Source organism: Dasypus novemcinctus, chromosome 3 (assembly GCF_030445035.2).
Source record: "Dasypus novemcinctus isolate mDasNov1 chromosome 3, mDasNov1.1.hap2, whole genome shotgun sequence".
NCBI lineage: Eukaryota > Metazoa > Chordata > Mammalia > Cingulata > Dasypodidae > Dasypus > Dasypus novemcinctus.
In genome coordinates, this window is record NC_080675.1 from 128,606,577 (window position 1) to 128,624,442 (window position 17,866).

Consider the following 17,866-nt stretch of genomic DNA (forward strand, 5'->3'; position numbering starts at 1 on the left):
TGACTAGAAAACCAAATATTTCTTTGATATTTATTTTTCTTAAATTACTAATCTGTCCTAAGAAATAACATAAAATGCAAACAAAAGTACAATAAACATTAAAATTTACAGTGCTATTTTTAAAAATCATTTTAATATAAACTAGACTTTAAGTTACATTAGCTGTATTTTTCTCATGTATCACCAAATTCTTAACACTTTATAGAACGTTCTTGTATTTATATTATTAACCACAATCCTCATCTACCACAAGTCACTTTGTTAAACATTCCCTAGATTATTATCCTCTAGCTATCTTCCAAAGCAAAGACAAAGAACGTACTATATTATTGCTAAAGGCCAAAAAAAAAAAAAAAAAGAATATAGGGTTTCAAGATATGAATATGATTAAGTATTTTATTTTCTTCATTATCTTCATTAACAAGGAGACCTTGGTCATGTCAATTAACCAATCTGTGCTCATTTATGTGTCTTTCTGAACACTGGAGAAACAACTGAGTTTAAGATTAAATGAAATAAATGTGCCTGGACAGAATTTGTTAGAGTAATCTTTCATTAATTTGTTAAGCTGTTGTTAATTTTATTTTTTGAAGTTGAAATAAAGTTTACTTTTAAAAAATTTATTTTAAATTATTTTACATCATTATCCATGGTTTATTTGTGTTTAGAATATATTTGAGATGTTTTTATTAGGCTATTTATAGTCAAAATATACTTTCAATGGAACTTTAATCATAATTGAATTCCGGCAGTATTAACTTTTCTTCTCTTCTAATTCATGTGCCAATTTCAACTTTTCTTTTAATTCCTTCTGATCTTTGGAATATTGTTCAAATATTGGTTGGTAAATATACATTCCCCCAGCAATTCCAAGGATGGTAGCAAAAAGCAGTTGTGGAAGAGTCAATCTTCCAAACATTGTTTCAACAAATTCAGCACAATGCAAGTTGACGTTACACTCCCATATCCAGGAATCCTCTTCAGATCTGTGTACAAAGAAAATGAGAAGCAATGATTTAGTACAACATCCTTTTAAGATTTTCAACAGTTTGTCACAATAATGTAAATATCACTTCTTTAAAGAAATTTCTTTCTTATCCCCTCCTCCCCGCCCCCAGTTGTCTGCTCTGTGTCAATTCGCTGTGTGTTCTTCTGTGTCCCTTTGAATTCTCGGTGGCATCTTTTTGTTGCATCATCTTGCTGCATCAGCTCTCTGTATGTGTGGTGCCACTCCTGGGCAGGCTGCGCTTTTTTCGTGCAGGGCAGCTCTCCTTGTGGGGCACACTCCTTCCCTGTGGGGTTCTCCTACACAGGGGACACCCCTACGTGGCTCCGTACTCCTTGCACTGCAGCACTGCCCGTGGGCCAGCTCATCACAACGGCCAGGAGGCCCTGGGTTTGAAACCCGGACCTCCTATTTGATAGGCAGATGCTCTATCAGTTGAGGCACATTCACCTCCCTAAATATCACTTATTGATTTCACTAACACAGGAATTTTAATAAGTATTGGAAATGAGAGTTGAGGGATGGTGTAAGAAAAGCTAAATCCTCTTTTATTATAGAAGAGTCTCAATATGCTTTAAGTGAATAATTTTTAAAATTGCAAAGAAAAAAAAGGCATACTCTTTCTGTCTTTAAAAGCATTCTATGAAGCTAAATACTAAAAGTAACAGACAAAAGATTGGAAGTGATTGCCTATGGGAAATCAGATTTGGAAGTAGGAGAAAGGTGAGGTAGGGGATTGCTATATTTCATTATTAGATCCTATGTACTATTTCATTTTTTTAAACAATATATATGATTTTAATAAAAATAAAATTTAACAAGTTAAAAAGATTTTATGTAGGTTTCCTTTGATACTTTAGTAAGTTCTAGTAGACATCACATATGTTTTATTTGCCATCCATTTTTGACAAAAATACAAGGAATATTTGGCTGGTTTTACTTCTAGCGATGAAGGAGTTAAGATTCTAGTACTTCCTAGAAAGAACTAATAATATTCCTCATCATCTCGGTCTCCGGAAAAACTAGGTATATGTTTATGAATGAGCAAAGCAGGGTGAAAGCCACATTTTTTAAATTATTATTATAATACTTCACAGCCTGCGAGACCTATCCCCAAGGCAGAACCTGCACTAGAAAGCGGTATGCCCTTAATTTCCCAAAAATGTAATTTACAGTTTTCTGAGGGAGAGAACTGTTTCCTGCAGTAATCTAAGGTTGACTGCATACTAACTTCAAAGATCTGTTTTGTTTCAACAATCACCGATGAGCGTTAAATAAACAAACAACAAAAACACAGGTACTATTTGCAAGTCAGCTGCGTGGGGAAGGAATGATTAAACCACACGGTAACAGAAATACCGGTCCCCGTTCTGTCACAGGCTCGCTAAAGGACCTTGATTAAGTCAGTCAACATTTCTGAGTTTCTACCCATCTTGTTCAACAAATACGTACTGTGAGCTCGCCGAAACAGTAAAACATCACAGAAGTATTTACGTTTATAATTATCATTACCATTATAAACACTACTGCATCTCCAACCGTTGCGCGCCTGTTCCGCGTGATCTGCTTAGACTCTCACCTGCTCCGGCTTTAGCGAAGGTGAGCTCCTTCCGGGAGGTTTCGGACTTCTGGGCACAGAGGAAAAAAAGCCAGAGTTGGGCAGTAATCCCGCGCGAGTGAGACGTCGCAGGAAGAGCACCACGGAGCCCGCGAAAAAATGTAACCTGGCCAGCAACACCAGCAGGATTTGACCGTGGAGATTACTTTGGAAAATTTGACGTTCGAGAAGTTGCCTTTTCCCGGCGACCTCCGCGCCTCCAAGCGACGGCTCCTCACAGCTGCCAAATTTAATGAGCGGAAGAGCAACGCGCGCTCTCGTAGGCTCTTCTCGCTAGCTGGGAAAGGTAGTGGTTGTGTTGTCCCAGGTAGATTGCGGAGTAGATGCGGGATGCAGCAGCAGGGCAGCGGTAACACCCTCTTTTTCCGCGGTCTCCAGAACCGCTCCCACGAGAAGATGAAGCTGCGAAAGAGAAAATCGACCTTATACCTCAGTGCCCAGGAGCAGAGCGCCAGGCGCTGCAGGGGTGAGTGTGGGCTTGCCGACGCCGAGCCTTTCTGCACTGGGGGAGTTTGAGCTAGGGCTCCGCCTGGACTGAGTTGCCAGAACCTCGCAGTTGCTGGTGACTGGGTTTTCGATCCCTGTCGCTTGCAAGGCGCTTTATTCTGCATTGTTATTACTTATGCTCTCTTCCCAACGGTGGTGTGAAGTGAGTAGGCATGACCTAGTCACCCCCGTTTTCGAAATACGGGCGCCGAAACTGGAAGTTACTCAGGGTCGGGTAGCTACGGAGGGGAGTCCTGGAGTAAGACCAGGTCTGACTCCCGCCTCATTCCTTTTTCCCACCGTCTCCACTGCCTCCTTTTTGGTCCTGATGTGATCTTGATAGGAGAAAAATCATCCCAGAAAGTGGGATTTTGATCTGTGAGGGGGTATTTAGTATAAAGATGGACTCATTCATTCAGTAAATGTTTATTAAAAGCCTTCCGTGTGCCACAGCGGTATGAAAAGAATGCCCCGTTTATCTTTGGGAAACCTGAGTCCAGATAGGGGAGAATCAATGAAAAGGAGGGATGGCGGCAGCTGAACTGGAGCTCGCTGTCTTCCGTCTTCTAACTCACCCGCTGGTAGAAGTTGGATGCCGGTAAGAACGATAAATAATAAGGACGATAAATATAACCGTACTACTCACAGGCCTGCAGTTGAACTTTAAGGTATTCAAGACAGCTGTTGAAGGGCCAATTCCGAGTACTACCTGAGTCTAAAGAGTAAAAGGGGGAAAAGAAAGCACAAGGTTTTTAAGTGTTTTTGAAAGGTCAGAGTTTAGATGGGAAATGTACATGGTGTTGAGTATTCCAGTTGTCTGGGAAACATTTCAAATGAATTTCTGGAGAATAAGGAAGAAGAATGAAAAGCTAGAGTGATAGCAGAGAGTAACAGTAGATCAGAAGCAAACTCAAATACTGAGGAGGCCAGACAGGCAAAGGTAAAAAAAGTGAAACTTCTGCCCCATCTAAAGGGAGCAACCTATATTTCAGTACCAATCAGTTATTGCCAGTTGAGTTCTGCGTTGCCAAGTTTTAAACAATTCTGAAATGCTGGAAATCCAGATTTTAATATGAAATCTAATTTTTAAATGTTGGCAACAATTCAAATGTTAAAAAAAATATTCTTTGCCACTTATGGGCTCCTAATTTGTGTTTAAGAGCATGGCTTATGGAATCAATGGACTGAGTTAGAGCCCTGCTTTAGTCATTTACAAGCTTTTTGACATAGCACAAGGCAGTTTAACATCTCTGCTCCTCAGTTTCCTCATATGTGAAATGGAGCTAATAGTACCTACCCCATAGCATTATTTTGAGGATTAAATGAAATAATGCATGTAAAGGAATGAGCATAGAGCCTGGCAATAAAGCATCAATAAAGGCTATTTTAAAATGTACAGAAGAGCATTTATATGCCACTATTGGCTACATATCAGAAGAATTGCATCCTAGGTTAGTAATTCATTTGCTGATTTCTTTCACTAAATATACATGTAGGATAACTTAAATTAGCCTAAGGCTTTAGACTTGACCCAGTTCCTTTCATATTTATCTTAATATTCTCTATATAGTAAGTCTCACAAAATATTGGTTAAATGAGAGCAGGGACAGTGTTGATAACCCCGTATTGAAGTTCTGGCCCTGGTGGTATAACTTTCCATCCAGATCTGCTTTGGGAATGGTGTGGAGGGGCCAGATTTCACTCTTCTGCCTTAACAGAGCATGCACATAGGGGCCAACCAGCACAGCACAATTTAAGTTCTGCAAGAGGAACTTACCTGACTTTTGTGCCAAAATTACCTGTTTTGCTTTGTTTTTCAGATCTTCTTGGTGAAAACATTTATCTGGTCTTCTTTACTATAACTTTACGAATATTTAACTGCTTTTTAGTCCGGACAAGTTTTGTTCCAGATGAATATTGGCAGTCTCTTGAAGTTGCACATCACATGGTGTTCCAATATCCTTTGTAGTTTCTTTTCCAAGCTAGGAATGTGTACTCATCTTAGGAATTTTGTTCAGTCTTTATTACATATTTTCAATCAACTTTCCATATTTTCTCCAAATGTATTTTAACTCAAGGATGATATTATTTTATACTGTTATTTCTGTCTTTTCTTTGATGTTAGTATACTTGACTTAGCCTTTAACTACCATATATGAATTCCCACAATGCTCAGTACTATGAAAGTTAAAAATGAAGTTAAAAAAAACACATTCCTGCCTTGAAGAAGTTAAAAGTTTAGCTAGCCAATTGCTTCTTTAATTCAAATACCTAGTATAAAATGCCTGGGTGTTTGAAAAGCTTCATTGTCAAAAAGTAAAATATTGTTTCATACATATAAAGGAAAACAGGGTTTTTTTCAATGCCATCTGAAATTTAGTCCTTAATATTGTTAATTATGGTTATTTGACCTGGGAATGGACAGAAAGATTGAGGGGTTACTTTTACCCTTTAATCTTTGCAAGCATTTACAAGATCCTACATCTCCTGGGAAAAGATAGTGTGTGGTTGCTGGTAAGTTTAAATAAATGTAACTAAAGTAGCTGCTAAAAGTATATTTATTCCATACTTTTTTGGAAGTAAATGTATATTAACTAAATATTATTACTAGTACCATGCAGTTTGTTTTTAAAGGCTACTGCTTCTAAGATCCAGCCATATCTAGGAAGCTTTTGGTTCCAGTGACATACTTTGGGTATGTAACCCTTTGATATATGCTGAAATATAAGACTGAGCATGAGAGTATCCTGCTGTAAGGATCCTGTTAAGATATACAGATTTTCAGAATTACTACAACTTATATATTAATTATTTGGGCTTTAGACGTATACGTTCTTTATAAAAGACTCACTTGAGAGTAGGGTTGTTTTTGTTTTTTAAGTTGTGAGCCATTAGATGAGCTTATATAAAGACTACCTATAAACCCACACAGAATTTAGTGTTGAAATAAAAATTTAGAAAAAAATTAATTTGACAAAAATTGATTGATATGCATAATCATTTACTATGTATTAATTAGGTACCAATAGTAAGTAGGGTTGTAATTCCTAGGTCATGCATTTCAGGGGTCAATTGCCAGGAAAGAGTACAAAGAAGGAATTGATGATACAAGTTTTCCTAACTTCACTCTCAAGAGCCTTTAAGTTATCGTCAAGTTGAATCCAGGAGTTTGAGCCTTCCCCTTTTCTGTTAGGAAGGGCTGGTGGCCCATCCAAAGGAAGTCCAAAACCTAAGAGGTTTTTTGAAATCTAGAAAGACATTGAGGTTCTGGGTCATTTGTTTTAAGGCAGGGTTGTAATTTTCCCTTTGCACTGATACTTGATTCCCTGTCGTTGAATAACAAAGATTGGAGCAGAGAAGCTGGTACTTTACATGGGAAAACCATGGGGAAGGAGAATATAGAGCAGTAGCAGAGTTTCTCCCATTGACACCCTGGAATTTAGGAATTGTGAACTCTCTTTTCTCCCCTCAAGGCTACCTACTAGCTTCTAAATTATGCAGAGTATTTATTTTTTTATTTTTATTTTTATTTTTATTTTTATTTTTTTACATTTTTTTTATTGATTTTGTAATAATATTACATTAAAAATATATATGTGAGGTCCCATTCAACCCCACCCCCCCCACCCCACCTCTCCCCCCCCCCCCCAGCAACACTCGTTCCCATCATCATGACACATCCATTGGATTTGGTAAGTACATCTTTGGTCACCTCTGCACCTCATAGTCAATGGTCCACATCATGGCCCATACTCTCCTCCATTCCATCCAGTGGGCCCTGTGAGGATTTACAATGTCCGGTGATTGCCTCTGAAGCACCATCCAGGGCAGCTCCATGTCCCTATGCAGAGTATTTATAAAGGCTGGAACCATAGGGAAATTTGTATAATGTCATCAAGGACATTTAATATTCCAGGATTAGATTATGAGTGAACAATTTTCAAGGTAGTAAAAAAACTTATTCCTCTAAGACCTATCTACTGCCCTCAGTCTGTAGCTGACTCATCTGACTCTTTTACGGTCTAAAGAGAATCTTCTCTGGTCTCTGTCTCTCCTTCTACCCCCCAAAAAGACCTCTCTCTTATCTGGAACTTGATCAGGTAGAGATTCATTAAGACGCTATCAGTCTTTCATACTCTTATGCTTATTAGTTTAAAAATAGATTATATAATTTTGAAGCCAGAAGGAGCCAGAGAAGTAAAGTAAATAGACCAAGGTTACAGTGCTTTAATAGCAGAACTAGAACTTACACCCTAGATTTGCTCACTCACAGCCTAGTATTATAGCTTCCTTCTAAAACTGCATAAGGTGTGTGCACAGAATAGGGGATGGCTTAGAGCTATACTGTCCAATGTGGTAACCACTAGTCACATGTGGCTATAAAACACTTGAAATGTGGCTAGTCCAAATTGAGAAGTCTTCTACATATAAAATAATACTCATTGTCGAAGACCTAGTTCCAAAAAAAAGGAATATAAAGTATTTGTATTTTAAAAAAAATTTTTGGAGTTGTAAGTTTACAAAACAATCATGCATAATGTACAGAATTCCCGTATATCATCCCTCCACAAAAACCTTAGTGTTGTGGAACATTTGTTAAGATTATTTCTGTTGGATAGCTCTGGCTTAAAGCATTCGAGGGGGAAATGGAGAGGAGGGAAACCTAAATGGAGTACCACAGTGAGGGCTTTGAATAGTCAGAAGACAGCACAAGGGCATCTGGCACCTGGAGGTCAAAGGAAGAGTCAGGAGTTTAAAGTATCGGAGACAGAATGGTAAGCTGCCAACACAGACTTGTAGTCAGATTTTATCCCTAGTATATTCTCTTCACGCCTCCCCACTTTTTTTATTTTCCAGAAGCCATGTCATATTTGATTCTTGTCAGGTCTTTTGCAACCTAGAAAATTATGGTATCTTAAAGTTTAGAAAGGCAGCTAATGACTGGAAGTTCACAATTTCAATTATTTTTGAGCTATATCCTTGTAAATTCAAGATTTCTACAGACAGCCCTTCAAAAAGTTATCTCTAACAAGGCTAAACATCTCCAATTCAAAATCTCACAACCCTAGCTATAGATACTACCCTCTAGATACCTTGTAGTTTATTAATATCTAAAAATGTGGCTCTTCAAACTAAATACACTACTGAAATTTAGGGTAAACAATTCATAGGATAGTAGGACTTAAATTTCCTAAATAGTTTACTTCTTTTGGTGCACAAGAATTCGTTTAGTTTTTTGTAGCTACCTCACACTATTGGCTCATATTAAGTTTGCAGCCAAACTGATTTTTCATATGAACTGCTTTCAGGGGGCCTGGGAGGTGAGGAAGAAGCTTGTAGATCCCTATGCAGAGTAAACAGAAGGTATGTACATAGGTGCCTCTTACTGTATTTTACAGGGCACAGTTTAACTGTAATTATGAAGTACAAGATACCTTAAAATCTAATGTTTAAGCATTTATTTACAAATCATTGATAAAAGGAACATAAAAGCTAAAGTGTTAGAAGACATTGACAAAAAAAATAAAGCAGCTCTAGTTACAATGTAAAGTAAATAAAGTTTAATTCAACAAAAATATAAATATACCTATGTTTGTTTTTAGAAACACATCTCTGGACCAAACCAAGATTAAATTGTGGTCTACCAGCAAGTGTTACTTTGTTAGTGATACCTGTGATGCATTTTAAAAAAACTTTCAGAGATGCTAATGTATATAATTAAAATTTCCAACTATAATTTAGTTATAATACATTTACTCCTTAATTTCATGTTATCTGAATACCATATTCCTATAATTGTAGAATACTCATACTTCTTTTGAAAAAGTAATTCATTGTATTATTTTATTATCTAATTGCCAAATGGAGAGGCAGTGTACCTTAGTAGTTAAGAACATAGACTTTGTTTGGAGTTAGGCAGATCTGGGTTTGAATTCTGAATTCCATATGAACTAGCTGTGTAGCCTTGGAAAAATTACTTAACCTCTCTGTACCTCAGTTTCCTCATCTGTAAAACAGGAATAAAATAGTATCTATTTCATAGGATTCTTAGGAGGACTGAATGAGCTAATGTAGATGTATTAGTCCGCCAAAGGGGTACTGATGCAAAATACCAGAAATCTGTTTGCTTTTATAATGGGTATTTATTTGAGGTAGAAGCTTACAGATACCAGGCCATAAAGAATAAGTTAGTTCCCTCACCAAAGTCTGTTGGCACGTGTTGGGGCAAGATGGCTGCCAACGTCCGCCAAGAATTCAGGTTTCTTGGGTTCCTCTCTTCCTGGGGCTCTGTTTCTCTCTGGGCTCAGCTGCTTCTCTCTCCACAAGGCCAGCTGTAGACTATCAGGTGAATGGTTCTGTCTCTCTCCCCAGGGTTTCTGCCATGTCTAAGGAGCCATCTCTAGTCCTCTTGTTTTTCTGTGTGTTCACTTCCTGGGCTCCAGCTCAAAAACTCCCAACCCTGTCCTTTGCCATGTCTTACCTGTGAGTCCCCACCCATCAAGGGGCAGGGACTCAATGCCTTACTGACATGGCCCAATCAAAGCCCTAATCATAATTTAATTAAGTAAAAGTGAAACCTCAGACAGACCAGTTTACAAACATGATCCAATATCTATTTTTGGAAGTCATAAGCAATATCAAACTGCTACAGTGTATAAAATACTTAATATGATATCTACCATATAGTACCAGAAATATTTGATTAAAAATTACCAATTGTTATGCTAATTAAAATAACAAAACATGCTTCTAAAATAGGACCTCAACACAATGAAATGGTTTGATATTTAAATTAAAATTAGTATTGTGTAATATATATATATATTACATAAAGAGAATGAGAATGGTAAAACTACCTTGGTATTTCCATGAGAAATTAATGTAATTTTTGTAGAAAAATATATGTATTTTTTGCAGAAGAATAGAATAATAGAATTATGTCTATTTTTGTACTAAGAATTGCTTTCACTTGATAGATGGATCCACTTGTTGAACTTTATGGTAATTCAGTATGAATCAACAGATGTTTTTATTAATATATTCTTTTTCTTTTTTTTTAACTAATGAAGATTTGGATTCCTCGACTTACCCAAGCACTTCTATCTGCTATAGCAGATATAAGACTTTACTCATTAATGAAGCAACTAGAAAATCAGAAAATGGCAAGATGGGTGGTAAGTCCTAAGCACTTTAGAAACTATTAACTTCATTCATTTGGAAAAATATGAAGCTTCTCAAAACAATTTCAGGAGATAGTTCATACAACTTTATAGAGGTACTTCCATAAATAAGAACAGGAAAATACAAGTGGCATATGCCATATCTTTCCTTCTCATTGAGCCTTGGCTTTGGAAGCCTCTAATGCCCTTAACCCTGTGACAGGCGAAACCCTAAGCATCAGCTTTTTGAAGTCTCTTCACTCCTCAGAACTGTCAGTCCTTGCTTATCTTCCATAAAATTCAATAAATCACTGCCTGTCTGACAAAGCACCTCACTATTTATAACCCCTCAACTCCTTTCACTATTCCTCCAGCTACCTAAGGATCAGTCTGATAAATATCTTTTCACTGAAACACACCTCTTGCTAGAGTTATTTGAAATAGTGAACTCATTTAAGGGAGAGAATGTGGTATAGAGGACTCTTATCATTTGGCTTCTTTCATGGTATTTAGATAGGTAGATTCCTGACATCTCCAGTTCAAATCATGAATGTATTTTCCCCATTTAAATAATACCTTGAAAAATGATTGGATTCAGTAGTAATGGTGTTACTTTACTGTAGCTCTTTCCTAAATTAAACAGGCTTTTAAGAGCCAGCCTAGAAATTTACTACCTTTTTAATTTTATTTTTATTGAAAAATATATTCCAAATTCCAAGTAACCAATTTATCAACATACTTCTGGAATATAATTTGTTAGTAAATTCGAAACAGGACATATTTCTCCAAGTAGTATAATCATTTATATTCAAAAAAAAGATTGGTTTAGCATTTGAGTCCTTGCTAATTAATTCAGGGAGTCAGTCCCTTTATTTTGTGCTTATATTTTATATTACTTACCTTTTCTTGCTGAAGGCTGAACCTGAAATGATAGGCAAGAGTCACAGTGCTTTTGAAGTCCTTCCTCTGAATTAGTAGCACTAGGTTCTTTTTTTTTTTTTTAAGATTTATTTTATTTATTTCTCTCCCCTTCCTCCCCCGCCACCCCCATTCACTGTGTGTTCTTCTGCATCCACTTGCATTATCTGGCAGCACTGGAAAACTGTATCTCTTTTTTTATTGTTGCATCATCTTGCTGCGTCAGCTCTCCGTGTGTGCAGCACCACTCCTAGGTGGGCTGTGCTTTTTTCATGTGGGGTGGCTCTCCTTGTGGGGTACACTCTTTGCGCATGGGGCACCCCTACGTGGCGGCACCCCTGTATGGAATGGCACTTCTTGCACGTGGGCCAGCTTACCACATGGATCAAGAGGCCCTAGGGATTGAACCCTGGACCCTCCATATGGTAGATGGACGCTCTATCAGTTGAGCCATGTCCGCTTCCCACTAGGGTCTTGTAGTCTAGGAAAAGCCCTTAACTTTGAGAAAATTGGGAACAATTTTTAAAGATTATATTTGAAGAAATAAAAAGCTAATACCACATGTTTAGCACCCTTGCCCCAACCAACAAGTTTCTTTTAAGACTGTTCTGTAGACTTAATGATGTTTTGCATGTTCCTCCAAAAATGACTTTATTAATTTAGCCAATTTCCAAATTAAAATTTAATAATGCCTCCGGACAACCCTTTCTTCTTCATACTTTTTTTCTGTCCTGTTTTGTCTTAATTTTTCCTTAAGAAGTAGGGCAACATTTCAAACTACAATGATTGAGAAGGCCACAAAAAACAGACACAGTAATTGTATCAGTAACAAAAGACAATTTGAGGAATACTGATTTGGAGAATCTAGTGAGGAATTTCAGTCCTCTATAAAATCTACCATCAAAGAATCTGTGTCTTTCATTATAGGGAAGTGGGATTTAAATCAGATGCAATGCCATAAAAATCCACTTGTATATAAACTTCATAATATTAACAAATATAATCTAATATTATCTTAGACTTGTGTTTGATATAACTTCTTAAAAACAATGTTCAGGCATGCCTACTTAATTTTAAATGATTTACATTTTGATGTGTCTTTTGTAATATTTAGATTTTCTGTTTTCCACAGAAGAGGATGATATTAAGCTTTTCCATTTCTTACTCCATACGTATTTGCTCATAATTGTTCTTAGTTTTTTTGCCAGTTGTGCTCTTGGTTCACATGGTATTGCTGTACCAGAACTCTTACAAACACCATGGAAACTGTTCTCACTATCATTGCTCTTTTCTACTATCCTTGGGAAGGTTCAAAGTCTATGAACAGGTGAGATATGTTACTGTTAATAATTATGTACACAACTCAAAAGTATGCTTTTGAAAAATCTTAAATATCAAAATGTTGTAAGATAGAGTAGATCCCCTAATGTTCATGAATTTTATGGGAACCACACATTTTCAGTTGATAGATTACAGCAGGAAATAGATAACACACTCAAACTGGGTAATTAAGAAGAGTTTAATAATAGAAGGATTATTTACAAGAGTGTAGACAATGTTTAGGAAAGATAATAACGAGATAACTAAGTACCTCAGGGCTAGTCCCAGGAGGGAGTCTCAGTGTTTTATTTAGGGCAGGCTTCCTAGAGTAGCTAGGGTATGATAGCATGCCTGGGAGAAGAAAAAAATAAGGGACGAGGCTGGAATGGGACTTGGCCCTTTTCCAGAATTTGGACTTTATTCTGTAGGTAGTAGGGGAACCATTGAAGGCTTATGAGAAGCATGGCATAATCAAATTTGTTTTAGAAAGAATCCTCTTGTGGTAGCAGTATATAGAATACACTAAAAGAAAGCAAACCAGAATTTAGGAGTCTAGCTAAGAAGCTAGTATCCATTCTTACATAAAAAAGTTGTTGGGAGGGTCAAATCAAGTAAGATAATTTCTGCATTAAACCCTTGACTGCAAGAGCAGGCATTCTCTTAAGTTACTTAAATGATAAGGACTTTATTATAAGTCTGTATACCTGATAAAAAGGAAAGTGGGCATCTCAGCCTTGTAGTTAGGCCTGGAAGAACACTGTAGAATGTTTCAACCACAATTGAATTGGAAGGTTATCCAGAATCCAAGGCAGTTTTGTTGTGCCTCTATAGCTCCAAAAGTCTGTGAATCCCTGTTTTAGTCACCCATCATTTTCAGGCCTCACTAGGCCATCTTCTCTTCTTGCTACCAATTGCCCAACTTTCTCTGAACCTCACATTCAGTTTGAGAAACTCAATTAGGTCTTTTCAGTGGCATTGTCCCTATTTGGGCATAGCTTCACACTGTTCAGCTTTAGATTGACTGGGTTCCCTGATTCAGTCAGGAGGGTTGAGTCATGGAGTACAAAAGTACTACTATTTAAGCATGGCAAATACTATTCCCGGCCTGACAATAAAATGAGTTTTTGTAAACTCCTTAAAAATACAAGAATTATAAATGAAGGATTCATTTAAGGATGTTAACACTTAATGAGAATATCTAAGCCTTGATTTCTGTAAAATGGGAATAAAAAAACAGATATCACAAGAATTAGAGTTTATATAAAGTTTATCTATAGGGCCTATCACAAAGTAAGTGCTTGGTAAGTATTGATGGTAATGACGATAATGTTGTTAAATAAAGGAACATTTCTGGACAATATACGAAAAAGAAATACAACAAAAAGATTCCAGAAAAGTGACAGGCTTGATGTAAAATTATGGCAAAAGGAATGAGAAAGAAAAAAAAGTGGGTGTGTGGGTTGAGAAGTTGTTTAAGGTGACTCTAAAGTTTTAAAACTGAGACACTTGAGTAATACTTGACATGGAACAGGTTATGGGAAAAGTTGTGGGGGTTTTTGAGACACTTTGAATTTTGAGTGCATTAAGAGATACATGTAAAAATAATCAGAATGGAGTTAGAAATACAAGTCTGAAAATTTGTTGAAATTAGGTAAGTACTAAAAAATATACATTTGAAAGTTCTTTATATAGTTGCATTATAGCAAGGTTGCAATTAGGCTGCCTGCAGGTCAAACCAAGCTGTGGATATATTTTATTTCACCTGCACAGTGTTTTTAAATTGTGAACTATTTGGCAAAGCTTTTTTTTTTTTTTTTAAACTTTATTTTTAGAAATGTTTTAGATTATAGAAAAGTTACATAAAAAATATAGGGGATTCTCATATATCCCACCCTTCACCCCGCTCACATTTTCCTCTATTAATAACATCTTACGTGGGTGTGGTACTTTTGCTACAATTGATAAACAAATATTGAAGCATTGCTACTAATCTTAGTCTGTAGTTTACATTATGGTTTACACTTTGCACCAGACAGTTTTATAGATTTTGACAAAATGTGTAATGGCATGTATTCATCATTATAATATGCAGAACAATTCCAATCCCTAACAATGCCCTATGTTCCATCTGGTCTTCCCTCTCCCTCCCCTCAGAACCTCTGGTAACCACTAGCTTTATACCAATGTTACAAGTTCTCCTATTATTACACTAATAATAAGTCTACTTTGGTCCATGATTGCATTCCCCCATTACGTTGGTTGAGGATTTGGAGATGGTGATACCTGCTTTGCTTCAGATTGAGAGGGGACTTAGGTCTTATGGAGCAGATGGAAGGAACTGTTTTTCTTGCAGTTATAGATACTCTGTTTTTGAGGTGGGAGTTGTCCATCATCATTTAGTTAGTTGTCCTGGGTGAGTCCAGTGATCTGGAGAGTAGGTGTTGGCTACAACTCTCCTGAGATTCAGGACTCAACCGGCATATGAACAGACCAAAGATTTAAGTCTCTGGAACATATATTTAATGGCTATAGTGCTAATTATAGGTTCAAATAAAAGGGATAGAAGAATCTTGTGTAGGGAAATTATAAATGAACCTAATTCTGTTCCAGTGGGAAAATAGGTTATCATACATTTCAAAATATGGGCCAACCAGTGGTGGGTAAGGCCCACCGACGTGGTGCCAATTTCATGGGGTTGTGTGCCTTGCCTATAGTGTCTCGATGTCTCAAGAGCCCTCAGGAGCACCTCGTGGCAGTTCATGAGATCTTCCTGAGACATATAAGGATAACCTCTGGAATGACCTCCCAACTCACTTTGAGATCTCTTAGCTTTAAAAACTCTTTTGTATTTAATTTTCCCCTCTTTTGGTCAAGGTCTTTTCAAAATGCTTCTCTGGTTGGTGCTTGGTAATAATCTCTCAGTGCCAGGGAGATTTATCCCCGGGAGTCATGACCCACATGGTGGGGGGTGGGGCAGGGGAAGGTAGTGAGTTTATTTGCTGAGTTTGGCTTAAAGAGAGGCCGTAGTAACAAGGAGGTTTTCAGGAGGTAATTCTTACGCAAGAGATATCAGGCTAACTTTCAATTTTACAAGAATAAGGTTCATAAGTATAAGCATCAATATCAAGAGCTTGGTGTATTGGTCTGTTTTCTTTTATTAGAAACTACCTATGTATTCTAGGGATTCTTTCCACTCTCTTAGAGAACATAGCGGGACTCCTCAGGATGGGAATTTAATATTTTGTTGATTATTGTTTCTGTCTCTATCCACGGAGATAACACACTATGACCACATGGACACATTCATAGTCCATAAGGCATGCCCCAGTTGTGCCCTTCCCCACACATCCCCCTACCACCAATACCCTGCACCAGTGACCCTCCCCTGCCATAATTGCCAAAAGAAAACCCCCACAATTATATTTTCAGGCAAAGTTTTTTGTTTTTTTGTTTTTTAATTGGAAGTTGTCAAATAAAAATCTGGATTTCTGTATTTCCTTGAAAAATAGGAAGACATAGCAACATTTTGGGCTAGCATTCCTTCATAACAGTAGTTGGTCCTTCCACTCTACATTTTATTAGAGTCCTCACCCCAGCCCATATCACTTTTTAAAAAAAAAATTATTGAAGTATATCACTCATACATAAACATACATAAAAAATAAGTGTATAGTAATAGTTGTGAATTTACAAAACAAACATATATAACATCATACAGGACTCTCATAACTCAAGGTACCACCAATACCTTGCATTGTTGTTAAACATTTTTAACTAATGATTAAAGAACATTGTCAAAATGTTACTACTAACCAAAGTATTTTTCCCCCAACCCACCATATTATTATCTTTATATAATTTATAAATGAATGTACATAAACAATAAGTAATAGTAAAAGTTGTGAACTTACAGAGCAAACATGCATAACATCATACAGTGGTCCCATACATCAACCCTCCACCGATACCTTGCATTGTTGTGAGACGTTTCTTACAAATTATGAAAGAATATTGTCAAAATCTTACTACTAATTATAATCCTTATCTTATATTTGGTGTTTTCTCCCCAAACTACCCTATTATTATTTTTTAAATATAATTTTTATGACAGAAGTTGTAAACTTATAAAACAATCATGCACATGTGCAGAATTCCCAAACAACACCCCTTTATCAACACACCATACTGTGGTGGAACATTTGCTACAGGTAAGATAATATCTTATTATCTGATTGTTACCATGTCCATAGTGTACATTTGGCTCACATTTTCCATACTGCCTCATTATCAACACAATACATCTTTGGCATAGATGCAAGAATATTATATTATTACTGTTAACCACAGTCCATAGGTCATGCCAGTTGTATTTTTCCCATGCTTCTCCACGTTCCCAACACCCAGCTGTAGTAATGTACATTTGCTCTAGCTCACAAAGGACAGTCTTGCATCTGTACCATCAACCACAGTTCTCATCTACCTCCTGGTTTCCTGTGCTATTCAGTTCCTAGATTATTCTCTAGCATTCTGTCAATTGGCATTTGCATACCTAGACTACTGTTTTCAGCCACATCCCCATTTATAAACTAGCTGTTAATCACTATTTGTTACCATCTACTCTGTACATTTCCACACTTTTACAGTATAGCTAATTAAAACTTATACATACATTAAACATCAGTAGTCCTTCTCAGTCCTCCTCTTATCTCCTTTAAGAATCCACCACCTACTACCAGGTCCTAAAGATATTTCCCCTACAATTTCTTCTATAAGCTTTATGGTTCTTGCTTTTATTTACAGGTTTTTGATCCATTTTGGTAAGGTGTTAGATAGGGGTCTTCTTTCCTTGTTTTGGCTATGGATATCCAGTTCTTTCAGCACCATTTGTTCAATGGACTGTTCTGCCTGAGCTCTGTGGGTTTGATAAGCTAGTCAAAATCACTTGACCATACATGTGAGGGTCTGTTTCTGAACCATCAGTTTGGTTCCACTGCTCTATGTGTCTGTCTTTATGCCAGAACCATGCTGTTTTTCCCACTATAGGTAGGTAATATGACTTAAAGTCTGCAGATCAGGGTTCTCTTTTCCTTTTCATGATGTTTTTGGCTATTCAGGACCCCTTACCCTTCCAAATAAATTCAATAATTGGGTTTTCGATTTTTTTATAAATGCTAGTAGAATTTTTATCAGGATTGCATTGAATCTATAGATAAATTTGAGTAGACTTGACATCTTAATGATATTTAGTCTTCCAATCCGTAAGCATAGAATATTTTTCCAATTATTTAGCCCTTTTAAAATTTCTTTTAATATTCAGTTACAGTTTTCTGAATACAAGTGCTTTATATCATTGGTTAA

General features: G+C 36.8%; 1 protein-coding gene across 1 annotated transcript in view; it reads left to right on the forward strand.

Moving 5' to 3' along the window:
* The first annotated feature begins 2,871 nt into the window (after positions 1-2,871).
* Positions 2,872-17,866, forward strand: part of PIGB (phosphatidylinositol glycan anchor biosynthesis class B) — a 68,933-nt gene continuing 53,938 nt past the window's right edge. Inside the window, exons 1-5 of the mRNA XM_058294240.2 lie at positions 2,872-3,090; positions 4,931-5,062; positions 5,503-5,624; positions 10,181-10,285; positions 12,385-12,515. Coding sequence (XP_058150223.1) covers positions 2,955-3,090; positions 4,931-5,062; positions 5,503-5,624; positions 10,181-10,285; positions 12,385-12,515 — 626 coding nt within the window. The 5' untranslated portion in view covers positions 2,872-2,954. The remainder of the gene's footprint in view (positions 3,091-4,930; positions 5,063-5,502; positions 5,625-10,180; positions 10,286-12,384; positions 12,516-17,866) is intronic.